This window comes from Pseudophryne corroboree, chromosome 1 (genome assembly GCF_028390025.1).
Source record: "Pseudophryne corroboree isolate aPseCor3 chromosome 1, aPseCor3.hap2, whole genome shotgun sequence".
NCBI lineage: Eukaryota > Metazoa > Chordata > Amphibia > Anura > Myobatrachidae > Pseudophryne > Pseudophryne corroboree.
In genome coordinates this window covers 173,521,190-173,549,144 of record NC_086444.1, presented here as the reverse complement: position 1 = coordinate 173,549,144, position 27,955 = coordinate 173,521,190, and the positions used below count along the sequence as shown (strand labels likewise).

The 27,955-nt window shown below is 46.3% G+C and overlaps 1 protein-coding gene across 1 annotated transcript in view; it reads right to left on the bottom strand.

The window, feature by feature from the left end:
- CCDC125 (coiled-coil domain containing 125) overlaps window positions 1-27,955 on the bottom strand; it is a 112,961-nt gene that overhangs the window by 5,739 nt on the left and 79,267 nt on the right. Inside the window, exons 7-11 of the mRNA XM_063963905.1 lie at window positions 20,920-21,002; window positions 13,284-13,399; window positions 7,586-7,690; window positions 7,011-7,188; window positions 5,493-5,626 (exon numbers count right to left, since the gene is read on the bottom strand). Coding sequence (XP_063819975.1) covers window positions 5,493-5,626; window positions 7,011-7,188; window positions 7,586-7,690; window positions 13,284-13,399; window positions 20,920-21,002 — 616 coding nt within the window. The remainder of the gene's footprint in view (window positions 1-5,492; window positions 5,627-7,010; window positions 7,189-7,585; window positions 7,691-13,283; window positions 13,400-20,919; window positions 21,003-27,955) is intronic.

Genomic DNA, 27,955 nt, shown 5'->3' with positions numbered 1-27,955 from the left:
GCTATACCACTAATGGCCCGACCAAACGCAATGGTGTTGCTATCTTATTTCTCAGGAATACCCCCTTTACCTTGCACCGGCAATTTACGGATAAAAATGGTCGGTATCTTATCCTTATTGGTTCTGTGGATGATACTTTGGTTACCCTGGTCTCTTTATATGTCTCTAACTCCCGCCAAATCCTGTTTCACCGGGACACGTTTGAGAAAATATCTAAAGTTAGACAAGGGGCACTTATACTAATGGCTGACTTTAACCTGGTTCTCGATTCTAAAGTGGATAGGTCCTCTCCCCGAGGTCAACATTCTTCCCCTAGAGATATAGGCCCTTCCCTTGCTTTTAGGAAACTACTTGCAGAGTTCGGCTTGTATGATGCCTGGCGCACTTCCCTGCCTTTTTCTCTGCTGTTCATAATAGTTATTCTAGGATTGACTTTATCCTTTTGGATAAGTGGGTTCTTCAACACACTCAGAAAATGAAAATCCTTCCTACTACATGTTCCGAACATGCTCCTATTTTATGGACCTGGGATACGGGTCATCATTTCCCTCCTGCTCGTCCCTGGTGATTCCCGGAATACCAATTGACTGATCCTGAGATTTTAAAGGCCCTCACTGATTCTTTAACATTGTACACACAAACTAACTACCATGATGAAACTTCTATTTTCACTTATCGATGTGCCCTGAAAGCGGTACTCCGTGGCACGTTCATTCAGAAGGGTGCTCAACTCAAGGCCCAATCCAGAAAAACACAACCCGCTTTAGAGTTGTCACTTCGGTCTTTGTAGTCTCAGAATCAAGCCCATCCCAGTAGAGCTTTGTGTAGACAGCTTCAGGAGGTAAGGAACCAGCTTCAGAAGCTCTTTATGCTCCGCATGCACTCGGCCCTTGCTTGCCTCCGCTATAAATTTTATACAGCCGGGAATAAGGCCTCCCATCTACTAGCGTGCAAGCTTCGTGGTCAACAGGCCCGTAATCGCATCAAATGTCTCATTGCCCCCTCCGGTAAACAGTGTCTCAAATCCCTTGATATTGCTAACCTATTTTCAAAGTTCTACGCTAAACTATATAGTTTACATGAGGACTCTTCTATTCCCCAGCCCTCTGCTGCTACTATCTCCTCTTTCCTAGGTAGTCTCCCTCTTTCTTCCCTGAATGAGATTAGCCTGGTGTCTTTGAACGCCCCTTGGTTCTTGGAGGAGATTCAAGTTGTAATCCAGCAGTTACCAAAAGGAAAGGCTCCTGGCCCGGATGGCTTTATTAACTCTTTCTATTCTGCATTCAGCGAGGTCCTTTCCCCTCTTCTTTTACAGCTCTATTATCACACTTCTAACACTGGGTCCTTCCCAGCGGAAATGGTTGAAGCTCACTGCAAGAATTACCGACCTATAGCCCTCCTTAATACGGATTAGAAAATTTTCGCCAAATTGATTGCTAACAGTTTAAACCCTTTACTCCCACATCTGATACATCCAGGCCAGGTGGGCTTTGTACTTGGCCGCCAGGCTCCCGATAATACTCGTAGGGTATTGGATCTGGTTGAATGGACTTCTCGTACTAAGTCACCTCTTCTTCTTCTCTCTCTTGACGCTGAGAAGGCATTTGATTGTCTCCATTGGGGTTATATGCGCCAGGTATTATCCAAGTTTGGACTTCATGGGGGCATTTTTCAATCCATATTAGCCCTTTATAATGGCCCTTCAGCTAGAATTTTTAGTAATGACTTTCTTTCCTCTCCCTTCCACATCTCTAATGGCACTAGACAGGGGTGCCCCCTCTCCCCACTAATATTCATGTTAGCTATTGAACCACTTGCCCAAATGATTCTCTTGTCCCCAGAATTTCCTGGTCTTTCGGTTTGCAATACCTCTCATAAATTGTGTCTCTTTGCAGATGATGTTTTATTGTTTGTATCCAACCCAGAGACCTCGTTGCCCTCCCTACGTGACATACTGGGACGTTATAGTGCTGCCTTGTATTATAAATTGAATGCCACAAAATCGGATGCCCTCCCTATTAATATTCCTATTACAGTATTGAAGCTCTTGAAGAAGTGTTTTCCATTTACGTGGAAGGATTCTTCCTTGCTATATTTGGGAGTTTCCATTCCTTCTCATATTCAAAATGTACATACTGTTAACTATGTCCCATTATTGACTCAATTGACTTCATTAACATATGCCTGGATGAACCACGAGGTCTCTTGGTTGGGCGGCTTAGCGGCCTTTAAAATGATGTTGCTACCAAAGTTGATGTACTTATTTCGTGCTATTCCTTATGCTATTCCCAGTAAACTGTTATGCTAGATGAGATGGTTGATTTAGATAGTCAATTTGAGCCAACGAGCAATGGACTGCTTGGAGGCAGGATGAACAATCTTCATAGCATCATAAAGGACGAAAAGAGAGTCAGACTTCCTGTGACGAGCAGTCCTTTTGATGTAAATCCTCAAAGCCCTTACAACATCCAGGGACTTTGGAGCAACAGAAGTGTCAGATATCGCAGGAACCACAATAGGTTGATTCACATGAAAGGCTGAGACGACTTTCGGCAAAAACTGCGGGCGAGTTCTGAGCTCCCCCCTATCCTCATGAAACACCAAGTATGGGCTCTTACATAACAAGGCCCCCAATTCCGACTCTCGCAAGCCGAAGTCAAGGCCAGTAACATAACAGTTTTCCACGTTAGGTATTTTAAGTCAACCCTTTGTAAGGGTTCAAACCAGTCTGATTGGAGAAAGGTCAATTGAGGTCCCGAAGCAGTGGGAGGAACAAAGGGTGGTTGAATGTGCAACACTCCCTTTAAAAAGGTCTGTACTTCAGGAAGTACCGCCAGTTGTTTCTGTAAGAAGACAGAGAGACGAAATCTGAACCTTGAACCGTAGTCCCTTATCCACTCCTGCTTCCAGGAACAGAAGAAAACGGCCCAGACGAAACTCCACAGGAGAACATTTTCGACCTTCACAAGAAAGAAACAAACATATTTCTTCCAAATCCGGAGGTAACATAGTGGCAACCACCTTGGAGGGAAGACCCTTCCTGGTTAAAATCTCCCTCAACTTCCAAGCTGTCAAACGTAGCCACTAAGTCTGGATAGACGAACGGTCCTTGTTGAAGAAGGTCCTGGAGAAGCGGCAGAGGCCAGGGATCCTCCAATGACAGGGTCAGGAGGTCCGCATACCAGGCCCGTCGAGGTCAATCCGAAGCAATGAGGATTGCCTGAACTGTTTCCTTTTTTTTTTTTTTTTTGAGTCATTTGAGAACTCTTGGGATCAGAGGAATTGGAGGAAACAGGTTAACTAACTGGTAAATCCATGGCGACTTCAGTGCTTCCACCGCCTGTGGGTCCCTCGTTCTGAGGCAGTAACGACGGAGCTTCTTGCTGAGATGAGAAGCCATCAGGTCTACCTGTGGACAACCCCACCAGCGAACAAGTTGTTGAAACACCTGAGGGTGGTGGCCCCATACCCCCGGATGGAGGTCGTGCCTGCTTAGGAAGTCCGCTTCCCAGTTGTCCACTCCTGGAATGTACACTGCGGAGATGGCCTTTGCGTTGGTTTCTGCCCAGAGGAGTATTCTTGACACCTCTCGCATTGCGGCCCTGCTTCTGGTTCCTCCCTGTCGGTTGATGTACGCTACTGCCATGGCGTTGTCCTACTGTACCTGGATGGCCTGATTCCGAAGAAGAGATGAAGCCTGTATGAAAGCCGATACTGCCATAGCGGTGGTACGGCCGTTAATGATACTAAGTTCCTTAACAGCCTCACTCAAAGTTTGCAGCATCTTGGATGTGTTGCAGTAATGTAACTATCTCGTCTTGAGGTAGTGTAAGCAACCCTTTCAGAATATCATCAGACCATTTTACCATGGCTCTAGAAATCCAGCTGCATATTATGGGAGGGCGTTGAGCTACACCTGCAGCAGTATAAATTGATTTAAGAGTAGTTTGAATTTTCCGATCAGCTGGGTCTTTAAGGGAAACAGCCCCTGGTACAGGTAAAACAATCTTACGTGACAGCCTGGACACAGAAGTATCCACTGTTGGCGGGGTTTCCCAGACTTTCCTATCCTCTGTAGGTAAAGGGAATTCATTGAATACCCGTTTCGGGGGAAAACATTTGTCAGGATTTTTACATGCTGCCTTCGCCAGGGAATCTAATTCCTTAGAAACTGGGAAGGTAGCAGAGGACTTTGGTTTCACATTAAAATACAATTCCTCTGCCTGGTCTTCCTCCTGATCAGGGATATTGACTACCTCTCTAATGGCATAAATGAGGGCCTCAACACCCAGGGACAGGGAATTATCCTCTTCCACCTCAGCCTCTCCTTCATCAAACAGTGGTATTTCATAATCAGTCAGATTGCAATAATTGTGGGATAGAAACCAACAGAGGGGGCTGGGGAGCCTGTCTGTGGTCTGCAGCAGCAACCATAAACGTGTCTATAGTTTGTTTCAGAGTCTGTCTTTCATGCTTAGCCGTAGCTAACTCTGAATTAATATTTGAAATTATAGTCTTAAATGATTCCATCCACTCAGGTTCCTGCACATTACTAACTTGTGAAGGAATTGAGCATTGGGTACACATAAGAGATCCCTGTGAGGAAGGTGTAAACCTAGCCTTGCATAAAGTACACACAGACGTATTTGCAGACATGCTTGAGTAGAAATTACACAGATTGGTATGAAAAACGCACACTGGGTCCCAGGTGTAACACTCACCGCACTGCATCCATTTCGGCATCTGTTAAGGGGTGGCGGCATGCTGCCAGCGTGGGCTCACACTCTGGGAGTGTGAGAAACATCACCTCAGGAGCTCAGTATCCTGTCAGCTGGGATTACGAACCATTAACTCTAAGAAAATTGGTTCGGTACCCCCCTTAAGTCCCAATACGCAGGCAGACTGGTTGCCAACCAGTGCTGCCTGAAAATAACAAACTAAAATACATTTCTGAAGAAAACTCTCTGGAGAGCAACAGAATGCACCCGGCTCCTTGGGCACATTTTCTAAACTGAGTCTGGTAGGAGGGGCATAGAGGGGAGGAGCCAGCACACACTATTCATTTCTTAAAGTGCCAGGCTCCAGTGGACCCGATCTATACTCCATGGTAATATCTAATTCCCCAGTATCCACTAGGACGTTAGGGAAAAGTCTGTTGCAGATTAATAGATAGCAATTTAGCAAATCAGGGAAATTGATAATATTAGGGAATGTAATCTACCCCTAAATGTCATGAAGGCTTATATATATGAAGCAGTGATAAGAATGTAGAATTATGCCATTGCAACCAATCAGCTTTGAAGTAACGTTTATTAAGTGCATTCTGCAACATTATACGCAGCAGCTGATTGGTTGACATGGCACACTCCTCCACTCAACACTACTTCATACATCTACCACCAATGTTCTTAAAAGCAAGTTATTAGAAATCTACCTTATTATTCCTTGCATTCATATGTAAAAATGTGATGAAAAATGCCATCTTCACTTACCATATCTATTAACACTCTGAGAATCTCTTGTGGATCATCAATGGCATCTAAGTTCGTACTGTCAGCTGATGATAACAGCATGCCCTTTAATTTCTGGCCCAAAGTTTTGTGTTTATCCCTTAAGGAAAGTTGCCCTAAAGGGAAAACAATGTTAATAACTAATGTTAGTAACTTCTTTAAACCATGACATTCACACTACTAGCTTTATAGGAGCGACAAAGAGGACAGATGTCAATGGTAGTTTTCAGCAGAGAACGGCTTCTGCTGAGTGTTTAAAGGCACCAGACACTGTGTACTTGAGCGCACAGTTACAAGATAACCTTAAAGAGGGAAGCTAGTCACATCAAAAAAATTTAAAAATGAGAGAACAATTCCCAAAATTATGGGATTGGATGATCAAAACCTCACTTTAGGGTAAGCAAGCGATGGTTTATGGGGATCTCTGCATCAGGAGTAGCACTAGTGCCATCGCCAACTTTCCAGAAGTAATAACAATTTGAACAAGCCACTGTGATGACTGACACCCATATCTAGCTGTATTTTTCCCTAATTGTTAACAATTGCTTTATGAAAGTCATTTGAAAATTGCTTATTGGGGCTATACGTTTCAGTCACACGGCAATGGCAATTTGAGAAGCAGTAGGTTGTTTGAGTATAGAAAGAAAATAAATGTAAGCTCTTCTTGAACGGAGTAGAGGGTTGGTAATCAGGTAGCACATCCTAATATGTGAGTTTATAGGAAACACTTGAAATTTTGAGGCTCTTCACCATAGTGGTTGCAGCACAAATAAAGTTCTATACTCTGGAATGGGAAAAGTAGCATTGCTTTGATCAGAGCCTACAATGCTGTTAAGATGGCTCTGGGCCTACTGAGTGTGAATGAAATTCACAGATGATGCACACTGCGCAAGTTAGTGGATATTTTGAGACAAGAGAAGATGGCAATTAATTTCTCTGCCAGTACTCTCTTCCAAAACTCCATTCGTGGTGTGGTCATAGGCATATTTATAATGGATTCAGATTGTGTAGTGCACATGGTCCCTTGAGTTCAGGAGAGCCGTGCACTGCACACCCTGCACCCAGATTATACCTACTTTGTGTGCTGGCAAGCATGCACCACCTCCTCTGCGGCACCATCTCCCCAGTGACATTTTCAGAAAGATAGCACCTGTAAAAGCAAAAATTTCGGCAGTGTGACAGAGCCTTTGCTCTTTTGTACACATGCACCATCTTCCAGAACATCACTGGAAAGATAGTGCCGCAGAGGAGGAGTAAATCACTTGCCAGCAGTGTTGCCAAAAGGTTTCTCCATTAAAATAGTTAAGTCAACAATGCTGAATACAGAAACTCAAAATGTACAGAATAGACAATAAGTTTTACGGTTTTTAAACTCGTGTGTAAAGTAAGAAAAAAAAGTTGGGCGAGATCAGACACATGACTGAGTATATAATTCAGAAATAATATTTTTTAATGGTTTATTTTCTAAGAAGGACAGTTATTGTGGAAAGTTATTATTACCATCCTCTTTAAGAAGTTTCCAACTGTTTAAGCGTTTGCTCCCTTTCTTGCAGAGCTTCTCTATGTTGTTTAGAGGTAATGTCTGGTCATTCCTGCGCTTCAACTGCTGCTCAAATGCAATGCGAAACGCGTCTGCCATCACATAGGCTTCTTCCTTACTCTTTTTCTCCACTTCAAACTGCAAAATTAATAAATAAACACAGCAGGCTGCAAAATCATACACTAATTAATTTAAGTACTTTGTTTCAAATTTGGCTAGTCACTTACATAATTAATATTGCCTTGTTCAAAACGCAACAACAAAAATTCTTATTTCTAATTCATTGATTAAAAAAAAAATGATCATTACACAAGTCTGTAATCTGTGCTTCTAACACTGCAGTATGTTTTTGGACTCTGGAAAGGAACCCGGAGTGCCCAGAGGAATCCAAAGCAAACCTGGGAAGAACATACAAACCTCACAAATATAGGGTCATGATCAGAATTTAATCTATGAACACCGCACTGCCCATTTTATCATCAATTCAAAAGGGAAAATCATACATTATAGCTATAACACAATCACAACAATTTACCTCTTGCCGCAACTGCAGCAGCTGTTTGCGAGCAGCAGCTGACATCTTTGCACAGGAACAGGGTTCTCCTCCAGTCCTACATGTACAAGTCCCAAGCACCGCAAGCTGATAAATACATTTCATCCGTGTTACTGAAATCTTACTGTGGAACGTTTTGTCTATGGCAGTTGGTCAACTACAATTCACACAAGTGTTTATACAGTACAGTATATTCTCCGGTCTGCCTGCCTGCCACAGCTGTATTCTTCATCTAACATTAGGGGATGCGGTTACAATCCCGACAGTTGGGATCCCAGCGCACGTGATACCAGTGCCGGAATCCAGACACATTACAGAATGCCGATGCCAGAATCCTGAAAGGGGCTAGGACACAGACACGGGATACCAACCATCGGAATCCAGATTGTCGAGACAGTGGGGTGGGTAAGTACTAAGCTAGAGATGGGGGGGGGGGTAGGTTCAGGTGACCCCCCGGGAGACTTAGGGTTAGGAGGTGTGGGGGGGGGGGAGGTGTTTAGGATTTGGCACCATCAAAGGGGGGGGTGGGGTTTAGAATTAGGAACCCTGCAGGGGGGAGGGTTAGGGGTAGGCACCTAAAAGGGAGGGGTGGGGTAGGGGGAGGGTTGGACTACTTACCGGCCCATGTTGGCATTTCGCCTGTCGAGATGCTACTGTCAGTCTCCTGACCGTCGGCTACCTGATAGATGGCATTTCATACCCAACCCCACCCCAGAGTGGAAGAAAATAAGATTTTACTCACCGGTAAATCTATTTCTCGTAGTCCGTAGTGGATGCTGGGAACTCCGTAAGGACCATGGGGAATAGCGGCTCCGCAGGAGACTGGGCACAACTAAAGAAAGCTTTAGGACTACCTGGTGTGCACTGGCTCCTCCCTCCATGACCCTCCTCCAGACCTCAGTTAGGATACTGTGCCCGGAAGAGCTGACACAATAAGGAAGGATTTTGAATCCCGGGTAAGACTCATACCAGCCACACCAATCACACCGTATAACTCGTGATACTATACCCAGTTAAAAGTATGAAATATAACTGAGCCTCTCAACAGATGGCTCAACAATAACCCTTTAGTTAAACAATAACTATATACAAGTATTGCAGACAATCCGCACTTGGGACGGGCGCCCAGCATCCACTACGGACTACGAGAAATAGATTTACCGGTGAGTAAAATCTTATTTTCTCTGACGTCCTAGTGGATGCTGGGAACTCCGTAAGGACCATGGGGATTATACCAAAGCTCCCCAACGGGCGGGAGAGTGCGGATGACTCTGCAGCACCGAATGAGCGAACTCTAGGTCCTCCTCAGCCAGGGTATCAAACTTGTAGAATTTAGCAAACGTGTATGACCCCGACCAAGTAGCTGCTCGGCAAAGTTGTAAAGCCGAGACCCCTCGGGCAGCCGCCCAAGAAGAGCCCACCTTCCTCGTGGAATGGGCTTTTACAGATTTAGGATGCGGCAGTCCAGCCGTAGAATGTGCAAGTTGAATCGTGCTACAGATCCAGCGAGCAATAGTCTGCTTTGAAGCAGGCGCACCCAACTTGTTGGGCGCATGCAGGATAAATAGCGAGTCAGTCTTTCTGACTCCAGCTGTCCTGGAAACATAGATTTTTAGGGCCCGGACTACGTCCAGCAACTTGGAGTCCTCCAAGTCACGAGTAGCCGCAGGCACCACAATAGGCTGGTTCAAATGAAACGCTGAAACCACCTTTGGGAGAAATTGGGGACGAGTCCTCAATTCCGCCCCATCCATATGGAAAATCAGATAAGGGCTTTTACAAGACAAAGCCGCCAATTCTGACACACGCCTGGCCGAAGCCAAGGCCAACAGCATGACCACTTTCCACGTGAGATATTTTAGTTCCACGGTTTTAAGTGGTTCAAACCAATGCGACTTTAGGAAATCCAACACCACGTTGAGATCCCAAGGTGCCACTGGGGGCACAAAAGGGGGCTGAATATGCAGCACTCCCTTAACAAATGTCTGAACTTCAGGTAGTGAAGCCAGTTCTTTTTGGAAGAAAATCGATAGAGCCGAAATCTGGACCTTAATGGAACCCAATTTTAGGCCCATAGTCACCCCTGACTGTAGGAAGTGCAGAAATCGACCTAGCTGAAATTCCTCCGTTGGGGCCTTCCTGGCCTCACACCACGCAACATATTTCCGCCATATGCGGTGATAATAGTTTGCGGTCACTTCTTTCCTAGCTTTAATTAGCGTAGGGATAACTTCCTCCGGAATGCCCTTTTCCTTCAGGATCCGGCGTTCAACCGCCATGCCGTCAAACGCAGCCGCGGTAAGTCTTGGAACAGACAGGGCCCCTGCTGCAGCAGGTCCTGTCTGAGCGGCAGAGGCCATGGGTCCTCTGAGATCATTTCTTGAAGTTCTGGGTACCAAGCTCTTCTTGGCCAATCCGGAACAATGAGTATAGTTCTTACTCCTCTCCTTCTTATTATTCTCAGTACCTTGGGTATGAGAGGCAGAGGAGGGAACACATACACCGACTGGTACACCCACGGTGTTACCAGAGCGTCCACAGCTATCGCCTGAGGGTCCCTTGACCTGGCGCAATATCTTTTTAGCTTTTTGTTGAGGCGGGACGCCATCATGTCCACCTGTGGCCTTTCCCAATGTTGTACAATCATTTGGAAGACTTCTGGATGAAGTCCCCACTCTCCCGGGTGGAGGTCGTGTCTGCTGAGAAAGTCTGCTTCCCAGTTGTCCACTCCGGGAATGAACACTGCTGACAGTGCTAACACATGATTTTCCACCCATCGGAGAATCCTTGTGGCTTCTGCCATCGCCATCCTGCTTCTTGTGCCGCCCTGACGGTTTACATGGGCGACCGCCGTGATGTTGTCTGACTGGATCAGCACCGGCTGGTGTTGAAGCAGGGGTCTTGCCTGACTTAGGGCATTGTAAATGGCCCTTAGTTCCAGAATATTTATGTGTAGGGAAGTCTCCTGACTTGTCCATAGTCCTTGGAAGTTTCTTCCCTGTGTGACTGCCCCCCAACCTCGAAGGCTGGCATCCGTGGTCACCAGGACCCAGTCCTGTATGCCGAATCTGCGGCCCTCTAGAAGATGAGCACTCTGCAGCCACCACAACAGCGACACCCTGGTCCTTGGAGACAGGGTTATCAGCCGATGCATCTGAAGATGCGATCCGGACCACTTGTCCAACAGATCCCACTGAAAGATCCTTGCATGGAACCTTCCGAATGGAATTGCTTCGTAAGAAGCCACCATCTTTCCCAGGACTCTCGTGCAGTGGTGCACCGACACCTGTTTTGGTTTTAGGAGGTCTCTGACTAGAGATGACAACTCCTTGGCCTTCTCCTCCGGGAGAAACACTTTTTTCTGTTCTGTGTCCAGAACCATCCCCAGGAACAGTAGACGCGTTGTAGGAACCAGCTGCGACTTTGGAATATTCAGGATCCAGCTGTGCTGTTGTAGCACTTCCCGAGCTAGTGCTACACACGATCAACAACTGTTCCCTGGACCTCGCCTTTATAAGGAGATCGTCCAAGTACGGGATAATTAAAACTCCCTTTCTCCGAAGGAGTATCATCATTTCGGCCATTACCTTGGTAAATACCCTCGGTGCCGTGGACAGACCAAACGGCAACGTCTGGAATTGGTAATGACAGTCCTGTTCCACAAATCTGAGGTACTCCTGGTGAGGAGGGTAAATGGGGACATGCAGGTAAGCATCCTTGATGTCCAGTGATACCATGTAATCCCCCTCGTCCAGGCTTGCAATCACCGCCCTGAGCGATTCCATCTTGAACTTGAACCTTCTTATATAAGTGTTCAAGGATTTTAAATTTAAAATGGGTCTCACCGAACCGTCCGGTTTCGGTACCACAAACATTGTGGAATAGTAACCCCGTCCTTGTTGAAGGAGGGTTACCTTTCTCGGCGGGCTTCTCCCGCTTTTTTATGGAATATATGGCAGGGGATTTTACACATATATAGTCTTAATGACTATATTATGTGTTATTTTGCCAGTAAGGTACTCTTATTGCAGCCCCAGTGCGCCCCCCCCCCAGCGCCCTGCACCCATCAGTGACCGGAGTGTGTGGTGTGCATGGGGAGCAATGGCGCACAGCTGCAGTGCTGTGCGCTACCTTAATGAAGACCGAAGTCTTCAGCCGCCGATTTTCAGGAACATCTTCTTGCTTCTGGCTTTGCAAGGGGGACGGCGGCGCGGCTCCGGGACCGGACGACCGAGGCTGGGCCTGTGTTCGATCCGTCTGGAGCTAATGGTGTCCAGTAGCCTAAGAAGCCCAAGCTAGCTGCAAGCAGGTAGGTCCGCTTCTCTCCCCTAAGTCCCTCGTAGCAGTGAGTCTGTTGCCAGCAGATCTCACTGAAAATAAAAAACCTAAATATAACTTTCTTTTCTAAGAGCTCAGGAGAGCCCCTAGTGTGCATCCAGCTCGGCCGGGCACAAAATTCTAACTGAGGTCTGGAGGAGGGTCATGGAGGGAGGAGCCAGTGCACACCAGGTAGTCCTAAAGCTTTCTTTAGTTGTGCCCAGTCTCCTGCGGAGCCGCTATTCCCCATGGTCCTTACGGAGTTCCCAGCATCCACTAGGACGTCAGAGAAATGACCTCCTAGCAGACTTTACAACCATTAAACACACTGGATGGGAAGAGGAAAGTCCATTTTTCTTAATAAACTTGCCTAATTCAACTCAAAACAACGTCTTTAGTTTCAGATGGTCCTTTAACACTAAAGTAAATGGTGAAAAATAATTGATGCAATAACTTTTTATTTATAATCTCTTATGTTTGCTAATGAGAACTTCCAAAATATTTCCGATATACTGACCACATTATCATATACCAACCACATTCTGAGGCGAGACGTATAGTGCTATTCCCTCTTCCCCTGCAGCCCCAGTGTTTTTATGCTTTATTTATTTCATTGGGGTCGATAACATCTCCACCACCGACCTAGAACTCACCCTGACCACAAGTACTGGTTATCACTGTTTGCTAAATGCAACGGCATGTGACCTGCGCCATCAAAGGTGTTTTCCTAACATTAAAGGACAACCAGGGTTAGGCCCACTAAATATTATGAAAAAATTGTGCACAGTCTTTTCAGTCCTGGGAGGGTATAGACAGGTTACGGTCTCCAGCCACAGGTATAAGCTGCCATGCACCAGTGGGCTATCAGGAGACTTGTTCCTGAATCATTTTAATTATAAAGTTATCATGTAAATGGCAATTTTGGGGGTACATATCTTAGCATCCATTCACACATGAACGATGGCCCTGGCAGTTCTCATTCACTTGTGTAGACCTAAAACACTAGCAGGAATTATGGATTATTATTCTCCTCTTCCCCATCACTTCACACAAGACCAGATGCACCTTCGGCACTCAACAGCGTCATTCTCTCAGAAGCCAGGGTAAGTCAATGGCGCTTGCCCCTCCATGCACAATTACCAGAGGTCCCATGCATTGCCTTTATGATCGACACGTTTTAGTCTCTATATCCGAACCTTCAGGACAACCCAATACAGGAGGACATACCGGGGGACATTCAATAGGTCCAAACAAGCATAATCTACACTCAGAACTGATCACACTATTAGAGTACTTGTGCTTAGGGGACTGCGGACACCGCTCTATATGTGAAATATCAGGGTTAAAATAATGACATACTTACTTCAAGTGCAGTTACTTCTGACAGACAGTTCTCATGAAGTAACAGACTGTCCTGGAACATTTTCTGCTGCTTGACATCGAGCATTGCAAGCAGTTCCTGGCACTGCTGATTCACCACTAGGCAGAAGTGGGCAAATGATGAATAAATACAGCACATAGCAGCATGAAGATCCAAACTAATGCACTCAGGATACTGGGGAGTAGATGACTGCGCTCTTGGAAGAAGTATGAACTAAAACTAAATATCAGAACTAAAATCGATCTAAGATGGCATGTTATAGCTGTTATACCAGAAACAGATGCTCCGTGCCGCAGCACAGAAAGTCAGTATCACTCTTAGGGGCAGATGTATTAACCTGGAGAATGCATAAGGTAGTGATAAACCAGTGATATGTGCAAGGTGATAAAGGCACCAGCCAATCAGATCCTAACTGTTAATATACATAATGGAGCTGATTGGCTGGTGCCTTTATCACCTTGCACATATCACTTCCTTATGTCTTCTCCAGGTTAATACATCTACCCCTTAGTGAGATGTGGATATGAAGTGGAATTGGTTGCTCACATATAAATGACCGACCTCTATTGAGAAGCATTCTGACAATGGCCCTCATTCCGAGTTGATCGCTCGCTAGCGACTTTTGCAGCAGTGCAAACGCATAGTCGCTGCCCACGGAGGAGTGTATTTTCGCTTTGCAAGTGTGCGATTGCATGTGCAGCCGAGTGGTAAGAAAAAGTTTTTTGCAGTTTCTGAGTAGGTCTGAACTTACTCAGCCCTTGCGATCACTTCAGCCTGTCCGGTCCCGGAACTGACGTCAGACACCCGCCCTGCAAACACCTGCATTTTCCCTACCACTCCCAGTCAGTTGACACCCATAAACGCTCTCTTCCTGTCAATCTCCTTGCGATAGGTTGAGTGAATGGATTCTTCGCTAAAAGCATTGCACAGCAACGATGCTGTTTGTACCCGTACGACATGCATGTGCATTGCAGTGCATACGAATGCGCAGTTTTGCAGTTTTTTTAACTGATCGCTGCGCTGTGAAAATTGTCAGCGAGCGATCAACTCGGAATAACCCCCAATGTACACAGAGCCTGATTCAGAGATGGACGCAAATCCCTTCACAGCTGCAATTCAGTAAGCAAATGTCACTGCCACCAGAATTTGTATTAAAGGCACTCACTGGTGGTGTCTCAGATCCACCACTTGTTGACGCAACCATCAGATTGTGTTTGAAGATGCAACCATCAGATCCACTGCTTGTGTATAAAGACGCAACCATCAGATCCACTGCTTGTGTATAAAGACGCATCCATCGGATCCACTGCTTGTGTATAAAGACGCATCCATCGGATGCACCTTGGTCGATAATTGACCTTCTGAATGATCCTATGGTTGCGGTGCATGGGTGTTGGAAGTAAGGCACTGCAGCTGCGTTTATGGGATTGCAGTCACAAGCTGTAACACGCCCCTAAAACGGTCACGACACGACTGCATCTGAGTTGCCACTTCCACATTACCTCCAACAAATGCTCCACGACTGTCGCTTACTTTGCAAATTAATCCTCACTGCGCCCGCCGACACAAGACCCCCGCAGCACATGCACAGTGTGATTTATGTACACACGGAGTGGAAAACAGTCACTGCACTGTGTACAACATCAAGATTGCGTCCTTCTCTGTATCCGGCTCACAGCCCCTTTGGACCTCTCGAGGCACTGCTAATACAGTGCATCCGGAAAGTATGCACAGTGCTTTAATTTTTCCACATTTTGTTATGTTACAGCCTTATTCCAAAATGGAATAAATTCATTTTTCCCCTCAAAATTCTATACACAATACCCCATAATAATAACAACGTGAAAAAAGTTTATTTGAGATTTTTGCAAATTTATGAAAAATAAAAAAACAAAGAAATCACATGTACATACTGTAAGTATTTACAGCCTTTAACAGTCGCCGCAGTCTGAGGTCAAAAGCACTCTGGAGCAGGTTTTCATCCAGGATGTCTCTGTACCTTGCTGAATTCATCTTTCCCTCTATCCTGACTAGTCTCCCAGTTCCTGCCACTGTAAAACATCCCCACAGCATGATGCTGCCACCACCATGCTTCACTGTAGGGATGGTATTGGCCTTGTGATGAGTGGTGCCTGGTTTCCTCCAAACATGATGCCTGGCATTCATGCCAAAGAGTTCAATCTTTGTCTCATCAGACCAGAGTATGTTGTTTCTCATGGTCTAGGAGTCCTACAGGCAGTGTCGGACTGGCCCACAGGGGTACAGGGGAAACCACCGGTGGGCCCCACTGCCTGGGGTTCCCACCCCCTACTCTAGTGATCAGATTTTGCACTTAAATTACACATTATGCATATGGGGGGGGGGTCATTCCGAGTTGTTTGCTCGCTAGCAGATTTTAGCAGCATTGCACACGCTAGGCCGCCGCCCTCTGGGAGTGTATCTTAGCAGAATTGCGAACGAAAGATTAGCAGAATTGCGAATAGAAAATTCTTAGCAGCTCGAGACTTACTCCTACGCTGCGATCAGTTCAGGCCGTTTCGTTCCTGGTTTGACGTCACAAACACGCCCTGCGTTCGGCCAGCCACTCCCCCGTTTCTCCAGACACTCCCGCGTTTTATCCTGGCACGCCTGCGTTTTTCCGCACACTCCCTGAAAACGGCGAGTTTCTGCCCAGAAACACCCACTTCCTGTCAATCACACGCCGATCACTTTAACGAGGAAAATTCATCGTTCGGACGTGAGTAAATCTACTAAGTTTTGTGCTAAAATACTTAGCACATGCGCATTTTTGCCTTAATCGCTCCGTTGCGAAAATCAGCAACGAGCGATCAACTCGGAATGACCCCCATGGTACATTACACTGCACAGGACTATGGTGTACTTTCTACAGTGTTATTAATCTGGTACATTATCATGCATGCACTAGCGGTATTTGAGAGATATATACATATATATATATATATATATATATATATATATAGATATAGATAGATATAGATAGATAGATATATATGTGTGTGTATCAAAGGGCCTAGAACCTGCACTACTGGTTAGCCAAGCCTCTAAGCATGGGCCCCTATCACTGCATTTCCCCAGTGGGCTCTCCATGCCCCAGTCCGACACTGCCTACAGGTGCATTTTGGCAAACTCCAGGCGACTGCCATGTGCTTTTTACTAAGGAGTGGCTTCCGTCTGGCCACTCTACCATGCAGGCCCAATTGGTGGATTGCTGCAGAGATGGTTGGCCTTCTGGAAGGTTCTACTCTCTCCACAGAGGAATGCTGTAGCTCTGACAGAGTGACAATCGGGTTCTTGGTCACCTCCCTGGCTAGGGCCTTTCTCCCCTGATTGCTCAGTTTAGACGGCCGGCTAGCTCTAGGATGAGTCCTGGTGGTTCCAAACGTTTTCCATTTACGGATGATGGAAGCAACTGCGCTATTGGGACCTTCAAAGCAGCAGATATTTTTCTGTACCCTTCCCCAGACTTGTGCCTCGAGACAATCCTATCTCGGAGGTCTACAGACAATTCCTTTGACTTGATTGGTTTGTGCTCAGACATGCACTGTCAAGTGTGGGACCTTATATAGACAGGTGTGTGCCTTTCCAAATCATGTCCAATCAACTGAATTTACCAAAGGTGGACTCCAATTAAGCTGTAGGGACATCTCAAGGATGATCAGTGTAAACAGGATGCACCTGAGCGCAATTTTGAGCTTCATGACAAAGGCTGTGAATACTTATGTACATGTGATTTCTTAGTTTTTTATTTTTAATAAATTTGCAAAAATCTCAAAAAAAACTTTTTTCATTTTGTCATTATGGGGTATTGTGTGTAGAATTTTGAGGGAAAAATGAATTTATTCCATTTTGGAATAAGGGTGTAACATAACAAAATGTGGAAAAAGTGAAGCACTGTGAATACTTACCGGATACACTGTATTTAAGTGAACATCAGTTTCCCCTCCATTCACCTGATCTACACAACTCTGTCCAATAAATACCTACAGAAACACACAACACATAGGGGTCAATTCCAATTAGGTCTGAGTTGCAAGTTGGGAGATGAAACTCACAGATATTCACACAAATGCTCGCTCCTGTGAATTCTCCAATCCAATGAAAAATGCCTATTCACAGTACTCACAGCGGAGATTTGTGATTTGTATGTCATATGCAATGTGAGAGAAGTGCATGATAAAGTGGGGTGACCTTCCTGGACCCCCCAAAAATGGCAAGTTCATTTACAGAATGATACAGACGGCTGTTAAGGGGGGTACTCACGGAGCGATATTCTAAGCAATCTGACTAGATTGCTTAGAATATAAGCCTGATCGCTCCGCGTGTACCCCCTACAGCGATAGCGATGCGCAGCCCCGCGCATCGCTATCGCTGCTGCTAGATTGGCCTGCAGTGCAGGCCAATCTAGTGGGTCGCTCACTTCACCCGCTGGGTGAAGTGAGCGGCCCCCTCGTCTCCCCCCGCACGCTCAGCACACATCGCGCTGTGCTGAGCGGCGGGAGAGATGTGTGCTGAGCAGTTCACTCAGCACACATCTCTCCCCGCATCGACCCGTCTATATGGGCCTTTAGTTGCCATACGGAAAGTACTGGAGATTTTTATATGGTGTTAAATGGCAGGTTTGTGCATTTAAAAAGAAAAAAAAAAAAAAAAGGAAAAAATTATAAAAAGCAAACTTTTTTCATTTACTTTCATATGTAAATATATTTAAAAAATGCAAAAAAAAAATAAGTAGTTAGAGAGATGCTTTAGGGGTACTTTGAGGTGACTAAAAACTAAATGATAAAAATCAGTTATTTTTCAAAAATATAAATACTCTAATTAATTTTGGGGTGCACCAAGCAATGAAAAAGCTGATTTTAAGGTAATTTGAGGCCATTTTTTTTAAACTCCCCAAAAAATCATGCAATTATTGGACTAATTAAGCTAATTGGAAACTTTCAATTGCCTAATTAGTCATTAGGGCATACCTCCCAACATGACCCTCTCCAGGAGGGACAGAATGCTTTGCTTCTGGACTTTCCTTATAATTTATGATTGCCAGCACCTGTTTTGAACAGGTCAATGGAGAAGAAAGGTGTTTCAGCAGAGAGGGTCATGTTGGGTGGTATGTTAGGGGGCGGGTGGTATGTTAGGGGGCGGGTGGTGGGGGGGTCCAAGTGGTTATGCATGGTGTCCAGACATTTTAATCTTAAAATAAGGAATTACCCTACATCTCTCATCCTCAGTGAGGTGCAAATGGAAAAATGCGCGTTTACTTTGCCTTGTCCAGTGCGAGTTTCTAATTGGACTGCAAAATGTGAATTTGTGGAGAAAACCGCATCTCGCACCTAATTGGACTAACCACACAGACACTAGGCTGGGCACACACTGTATAATCATGCAGCAGAGCAGCCGAAATAGAAAGGGGAGGAGACAGCTCCCCATAGTTGGAGTGGGGTAGGGCCTGAAATGCGGAGTGGACTAGCCCCGTGCTGGGCGTCCCCCCGCATGTCAGAGTAAATGATCGCAGCAACTACCCACATTGTTCAGTACCATACACTGACCAATAATCATTTAAACAAGTCATTTAGTCAGCTGCTTTGCTGGATTATCAGGCATTGCATGGCCAGCTTGATGATGAATTACATATTAATATCAGTTAGATGACATGACAATACCATTCAATTACCTTAAATTCTAAACAGTTATAGGAGCATTTACACATAAATATATGGATGTCCCAGAATGTCACAGCATGTATCTGCAGCACAATACAGATGGGTTATTTACCCTTATAACCAAACCACACCAGGGGCCGGATGTAATGACACCCGAGTTTGGCGGCCGTGCGGGATGCCGGCTGAACTCGGACGTTATTTTAAGGAGGCAATCACTTAAAAGGCAAAACCATGCATTGTAAGTGATTGCCCATTTAAAAAAAAAAAAAATCAGAGTTCGGCCAGCATCCCACACGGCCGCCAAACCCGGGCATCATTACATCTCGACCCAGATCTCCACTAAATGTGGCTACCACTCTCAAAGATATATGTATAGGTAGAGAGAGAGATTTACTAAAAAGGAGTGGCTTCTTGTGTAGTTTTGGAGGGTGTGGACCTCGAGCGTCTTTGTTTTTCTTTATGAAGGTAATCCATAGCAGGGTGTACCCAGTTCATTCATTATATATTATATTTATGTAGCTGTATCCAACGTCCAAATATGAAATGATGAGTTATGGTATGACTTTATTGCTACTGCAGGCACAGCACACCTGGTGTATAGGGAATAGGTGTAAGAAAACAGGTTACAGGTGTAAGGTGCACACACAGGGCCTGATTTGGAGTTAGACACAAGTCCAAACGCAGGCGGAGCTTGTGGATATCTACAAATGGCACATGAGCCATAGAAAGCATTAGCAGCACATTTGCCGCACCATGCATACGCACACGGTCGGAGACTGAAAGAGCAGACGCGATGATCTGCCCAGTGATGGATGACTATTTCAGTGTAAATGTCATTCCTGGGTGGCAACCGTGTGGACACACAGAACAGATCCATTTCGCAAGAGTGGGTGTGCAGGCCAACTTCCATGCCCACTTGAAGCATGCGCCCACATATGGGACACCTGTGTCACAGACCTTGGACTGGAGAGTTGGGCACTCGGGGATTCTTTCCGATGGTCGGGAAGAGGAACCGTAGCTGGGTCGAAATAAAGACGGCCGGATGTAGGTCTTCCTCATGCAGAGTTATAGGTATTGAATGCTTGAGAATGATGCCAAAGTACACTAAATGAAGAAATGAAATGATGACTCGAAAACGATGCTGAAGAATACTGTGAAGAAGTGAGTGATGACTTGGGAGTGATGCTGAAGAATACTGTATGAAGAGATGAGTGATGACTTGGGCGCGATGCTGAAGAACACTGAATGAAGAAATGAGTGATGACTTGTGTATGATGCCGAAGAACACTGAATGAAGAAGTGAATGATGCTGAAGAACACTGGAAGCACTGGAACTCCATGAGAGCCGAGAAGCACACTGTAACGCTGGAAGTTCTGGAACTCTGTGAGAGCAGAGAAACATACTCCACGAGCAGCGTGAGCCTGGGAGCAGCTTGATAGCAACGATACTCAGGCGCTGGAGCCTTGCCCAGCGCCTCCTTTTGAATTGCCCGTCCTGCCTCTGATTGGAGGAAGCTCCGGATCTTGCCATTGACCCATACCGCCCACGTGGACGCCGGGCACAATGGTGGTGCCCGTGGTCCAGAGAGATGCACGCCGGGAGCCGGAGCCCACCAGAGGAGACCGCCCCCCGGAGACCCAGCGTGTGGCAGAGAGGTAAGCGCGGCAGCCGCACTGTGATAGCCTGTTTCTGACTGATCTGTTGCAGCCAGCATAAAGTGGGTATATGTTGAGAGAGCGGCTGGAAAAGTAGTGAGCGGAGTGACTGGGACGCATGCAGAAGTACAGATACCCACATTAGCATATCCTAGTAAGCAGCCTACCGCGACCAGCTGGAAAAGCGACTACAGGTGCATCAGACACAGAATCAGGCACATTGCCTGCTCACAATGTAGGCAATCATTCTGTAAATGCTTACTGCACAGCTAGCACGCTCTTACTTGCGTTCTCAGACTTGAGAGCCTTCACTTCATGTGTCCGTAACTCTAGACTTTCCTTCAATGCTACATTTTCACACTGTGTTCTGAGAAAAAGAGAAATAAGAGTTAAGACTCCATTGTATCAGAACATTTTACACTTATCACTGACACTGTCTCAGTAATAACTGTGTGTAGTTCACACATGCAAGGAAATGAATGCGTGGATCCACCTGTATGCAGGGAGTGCGCCTGGCTACTACTCGTACATTTGGTTTGCTACTCATCATCATCCGCAGTGCATACTTGTACCAACCTATGGGCCAGATTAACCACTGGCTTAATCTATCAGGAGACCCAGTTTTAGTTCCTCTGCTCTTCTCGGTCTACACCACCGCTCTTCAGAAACTAGTCAGCTATTTTGTCTTTCAGTATAAACTGTAGATGATCCCCAAATGTACCTGTCCTGTCCAGATCTCTCACCGTTTGTTTTGGCCTGGGTTATCCAATGATACAAACATCTAAAACACAAATCCAGAATGTGCACAAATCTCACACAAGAGACAGGAAAACCTTTGTTTCATGCTCTCATTATCTTCCACATTACTTAGTGCAATAGTCTCTCTCCTTACTGGTCTTCACCGAAACAGACTTTCATCCCCTCAATCTATTTTGAATGCAGTGGCTAGACTTCTGCTGCACCGCTTTGTCAGTCCCTACCAAATTCAATATAAATACTTCTGCTTACATATAAGGCTAGAAACCAAACTACACCAACATACAACTCTTCCCAAAATATATCCCAGCTTGACCCCTCTGCTCTGCACAAGATCTGTGTCTCTTATCCACATTCATTACCTGCTCCCATACACGATTACAGGACTTTTGTTTCTGGAATGCCTTCACCAGGAACAATAAATGTGCATACACACCAGAACGATATCGCCAAGATGCGATATCGTCTGAAACGGGACCTGACATCGGCAAGTGCATACACACTTGCCAATGTCGAGAGCCATAGTGTGGCGGCAGGGGGGGAGCAGCATGTCGCCCTTCTGACTTGCATGCAGGTCCGACGTCGCTGATGACGCACGGGAGCATGCATCGTCAACAACATTGTGCATACACACTGGACAATGGGGGTAATTCTGAGTTGATTGCAGGAGCAATTTTGTTAGCAATTGGGCAAAACCATGGCCCTCATTCCGAGTTGATCGCTCGGTAAAAATCTTCACATTGCAGCGATTTTCCGCTTAATGCGCATGCGCAATGTTCGCACTGCGACTGCGCCAAGTAAATTTGCTATGTAATTAGGAATTTTACTCACGGCTTTTTCATCGGTCTGGCGATCGTAATGTGATTGACAGGAAATGGGTGTTACTGGGCGGAAACAGGCCGTTTTATGGGCGTGTGGGAAAAATCGCTACCGTTTCCGGAAAAAACGCAGGAGTGGCCGGAGAAACGGAGGAGTGTCTGGGCGAACGCTGGGTGTGTTTGTGACGTCAAACCAGGAACGACAAGCACTGAACTGATCGCAGATGGCGAGTAAGTCTGGAGCTACTCTGAAACTGCTACGAGGTGTGTAATCGCAATATTGCGAATACATCGTTCGCAATTTTAAGATGCTAAGATTCACTCCCAGTAGGCGGCGGCTTAGCGTGAGCAACTCTGCTAAAATCGCCTTGCGAGCGACCAACTCGGAATGAGGGCCCATGTGCACTGCAGGGGGGGCAGATATAACATGTCCAGAGAGAGTTAGATTTGGATGGGTTATTTTGTTTCTGTGCAGGGTAAATACTGGCTGCTTTATTTTTACCCTGCAATTTAGATTTCAGTTTGAACACACCCCACCCAAATCTAACTCTCATTGCACATGTTATACCTGCCCCCCCCCCCCCCTGCAGTGCACATGGTTTTGCCCAACTGCTAAAAAATTTCCTGCTGCGATCAACTTGGAATTACCCCCAATATCGTGAACGATGTGTTCGAATAGAGCGCTTCATGCCGATATCGTTCTGGTGTGTACGCACCTTCACACTTTCCTCTAATCTCCACACCTTTAAGCGTTCCAGGAAAACTCACCTCTTCAGGCAAGCCACGTAACCTCCATTAGCTACCCTACCCAATTACCTCCCAGCCATACAGTCCACATATAACTTAACATATGTTCTCACTCTACACTCACACAACAAATTGCGATGTTACTGGAACATATAGCCCAACAAGCAGCATGTAGCACTTAACCTCATATCATATGAAATTCTTATCTCCCTACAGACTGTAAGCTGGCAATCAGGGCCCGCTTGTCTTGCAATCTGTCTGTCTCACATTTTATACCGTAGATTGCAACAGAATATGTTGGCACTATATATATATATATATATATATATATATATATATACACACACACACACACACACACACACACACACACACATATATATATACATACATACATACATACATACATACACACATATATATATATATATATTTCTGCTGCGGGGTACACTGGGCTCCACTAGGATTCACATCGTGGTGTAGAGTAGGATCTTGATCCGAGGCACCAACAGGCTCAAAGCTTTTGACTGTTCCCAGTGCCGCCTCCTCTATAACCCCGCCTCCATGCACAGGGAGCTCAGTTTGTAAGTTGGTGCCATGCAGTATGCAGGCACTTTACAGGGGGCTACCTCAGGCAGCCTATTCAGAGATTTTTTTTTAAAGAAAAAGATGGAAGATTCTTATCAGTATACTACAAGGGCTGCAGCAAGAATAGTCAGACAGACTTCCCTGTGTGCAGCTCCTTCACCCCCAGCGGCGCTGTATACTCCCACGCCCTGGTTGCCGGGCCACTGCAGCGGAGGCTCCGGTTTTTTTCTCGCGGGTCAGTCACACACACGCCGACCTCCCGGATCGCGGGGCCTCTGACAAGGGGGAGGTAAGGGGCTTCTGTGCCCGCACTTTACCGTGATCCAGTGTGGCCGTAAGAGGCGGGCCGCGCGCGCTGGCGTGGACACTGAATACTTGGCAGCAGCTCCACTACCCACCAGGGTCGTTCATGGGCACAAGTCAGGTTTTTTTTTCTCTATTAACCCCGTTTTTAGCCCGCTGTACCCGGGGGGGATGCCAGCAGGGGGAGCAGGTCGGACCTGAGGCCCCTCCCACCAGCCCCAGGGCGCCATTTCAGCAATGTTCCCGCCCTGGAGCTGCATATCTCTCCCTCACTCCTGACCAGCGGCAATCATAGATTGAGCTGAGCTGTTTCTATGACTGCTGGGACAGATCCTCCTCTGTAGAGCCGCCTGATTGCCAGTGCTGTGCTTCCTACAGGACACTTAAGTATTCTACCTGTCACTGCGACTGTGTTAGTTAAGAAAGAGTGCATACATTCAGAGTTGTGTGGTGCAAACACCCTGTGATATACATCCAGTGTTTGCTGTGTATTGTTATATCGATTAACACATATAGCCATACTGAGTATTACTTTGTATTGCTAGTCCAGTGCAGTTTATGGTACATAATTTCTGCATGGTACGCTTGTGACTATATCTGTGTGTGTGCATGTAGCTGCTGCGTGGTTGCCTTATTAAAGGGTATTTCACTCAGTGGGCTATTCATATATTGCTATACCTGAGAAGGCCAAGTGTTTCAGGTTTTCTTTCTGTTTAATATAGGATTGTATCACAAGATATACGGACGGTGTATTTTTACTTGTGATTTATAGTCACCATATAATCTATATCTCTTGAACTCCCGGTCTGTGCTATCATAGGCACACTTTACTGAGAGTTCTTGATAGGTATAGTGCTGCTACACTTTGTACAAGGTTGCCCATTATTGTGCACACTGCTATGTCTGCTTCACGTGGCAATGACGCTGGGGCCTCTCCCACACTGCGTGGTAGTGAGGCCACGGACGTAACAGAGGATAATATGGCAGCTGCGAGTTCAGGTTCAGGGGGTTCCTTACCCCCCAGTGGGTCGGTAGCACCTGGGGCATCCCAAGACCCTCCTTGAGCTACATTTTTCACATTGTTAAACACGCTTGGAACTAAATTGACGCCCCTTGTGGGACCACCTGTGCCATTGCAACAGTTTATGGTCCCTGCTGTTAACCCACCATGGGCGGATCAGCTTTCCACTCCGTTACAGCATTTGAACCGATCTATGACTAAATCTAAGTGTCAGTCTCGCCTCCCTAAGACTAAGTCGTCTTCTAAACGGGCCATTACCTCCTCCCAATCCACTGCTATTCCAGACACGTCCTCTGACGAGGACGGTGCATATACTGACCCCACAGACACTGACACAGATGTTTCTGATGGGGAAGGGAAGTCATTGGTGGATGTCCCGGATCTGATTGAAGCAATCAGGCTCATTCTTCAGGTGTCTGATGATCCTGAGCCTGAGGCTGTCTCCAAGAAACCGGATAGGTTTAAACGTAAGTAGGTGGTTAAATGACTTCCGGTGGGCGGGGCATCCAGCAATGCCGCATTTTAACTGAGCTCCCTACAGTGACCTGCATAATCAATGCCCATCCTGCATAAATCCTGCTTTATTCTATAATCCAATCAACCACCTGCAGAGACCATATTACGTGGATCATTTTGAGGTTACTTTTGTTGGGGAGCGTTTACTTTCCACCGGAGTCCGGCCACCGTAACTGATGGCCCTCATGGCAGCCTGAGACGCTGGGAGTAGCGTGCTCCCTCCCTCACTTACTGTGACTCTGTATGCCGGCTCCCTAACTTGTTTCAGAGTAGGCTCCCACTATCAGGCGGTGGCAGTGTTATCCCCGCTGAACCCCCTAACAAGCCTGTCTGAGTCCCGGTGGCGTGGTGCCGCTACTTTGCCCGACGATCGAGGAAACAAGTGCCGCTTACAGTCTTTTGCTGGTCCCCCGGACAGGGTGGACTCTGGAGCCGCGTCCTGCTGATCTCCCGCTGGATCGGCTGTGGGTCTGCGGCGGAGGAGCCATGTATTGGATGTGTGTCATCGCGGGAGACCCGTGACCGTCGTAACCTGCCCTCTCTTTGTCTGAAGCGGACTGGAGGAGAAGCGCTGTTTGCACCCGGTGGGGGGCTCATCGGGACCGCTCACCACAGCGGCGTGACTGTGGACCCTCTACAGGAGACGTTACCCTTACCTGCGGCCGAGGATTTCACTACTGCGGCGCCCCACTCTGAAGCCCGCCGTCGCAGCTCATGGAGTCTCGGCAATGCTGGAGCTGGGGGTGTGCTGGCCCGTGCAGCGCTCCCTCTCCTACCCGCTGGACGACCCGTACTGTGTTGAAGACCAGCGCGACCCCCTAACACACTGACCCCGGACCTGGCTGACATCAGCGCCACTGCTGTGACCGCCGGTGCTTCTACCCTCGGAACGCATTGTCTCACTGCACCGCCTGTACAGTCTCCCTGCTGATTGGTGGCCCGGGTCTTCCCTGCCATGACGGAGCTGAGGCGGGTGTTGCCCGTGCACCCCAACTAACTTGTGATGCTGGCTGTGCCAATTATACATAACGGGCCGGGACAGCCTCAGCTTTACTTGTTCTTACTTGGAAACTGGTGAAACGGTCCAAGCTGTACACTCACTCGCTGTGGATATAAATATTGTCTCTCGTGATATTGTCGGAAGGTGGCCCCGGGAGTGTCTCGCCAGGGACTGGCCCGCATCTCTCTCAGGAGTAGCAAGAGGACTCTCCGCCGTCCCTATCTGCTGATTGGTGCAGGCACGCACACCGAGAGACCAGAGGACATCATCTCCTGCTAATCTGGTGTTTGTCTTTCCCCTACTAATAACCCCTCCCGTCCCTCCCAGTGTACTTTCCTACCCTCTCACACCGAAACATTCCCCCCCCTCCTCTTCTTATCTGTCCCTCCTTTCTTCCTTGATTACCAGTGGAGAGTTCTCTTGCCCCAACTCTGGAACTACTATGACTGTCCCCTTACCCTTTATAATCGAGTGAAGGGACCTCAAGGCTGAACATTGCTTATTTTCCCCTACACGCGCAACTGGAATACCTGTGCTTTGCTCAGCAACCTGATCAGTAGCACAGCAACATTACTTAATTTTGTGTATCCTACTGTGGCTCTGTGCAGGCTATAAACTTTGCCCTCAAGGGACAGGTATCTCTGCTTATCTTTCCCCATTACCTGTTTAATTTCAGTACATTGTATTATGCTGTGCTGCTGCAGCTTGAATACTTTCTTTTATATTTTAGTCTGCTTACCTAACGCAATACTGCCACCCAGTGGTCTAAAGTATTAGATTTCTTTTTTCATTCCACAGTTTAAAATCTAAGGCAGACTAATTGATGTTTGCATGTACCGTTTTTATTTTATTTTACCGCCATCATTTATTGTTATTTCTCACTTCTCAGTATATTGGATATACTACCTGATAATTATATGTACCATTTTTTTTTTTGTTTTCACAAAATCTCTCTACTTGGTATTTCTCAGCATAATTTTTTTTTCTCTTTTCCCAATATTTTACCACTGAAGGGTATATGTGACATTTATTATTTTTCTTCCACTGAAGGTTACCTGTGACTTTCTTATTTTTCTTTTTCATTGGAGGTTATATGTGACGTTTATTATTTTCCTTCAGACGCTTCTATTCTATATTGCTTGACACCTCCAACTGCTCCATAGCATATGTTTATACATCACTGATATAGATGTAATTTCAATGTTTGTTTGTTTTTTGTTACATATGTTGGTAGGGATGCTGCCTATTTAGTCTATGTCCTAAATAACTTGGTTTAGTCTCACACTACCGCCCGAGCCCCGCATATATCTAGGGTATGGACAAATACCTTGACAAAAACATGCCTCCAAAACAATCGAACACCTCCTATAAAGCGGGGAAGGGGAAAGAACCACCCCCTAAGTCGGGTCCACCCTCTCCAGCTGGTCCTGGGGTGGAAACATCCAGCTTAGCTGGTGATAAAGTTCCTCCCCTGACAGCTACAGAAATCTCGGATTTCCTTATGCCCTTACTGGACAAACGTTTTGATGACCTCCAGGCCCGCTTAGATGCGGGGCTAGCTCGCATAGACT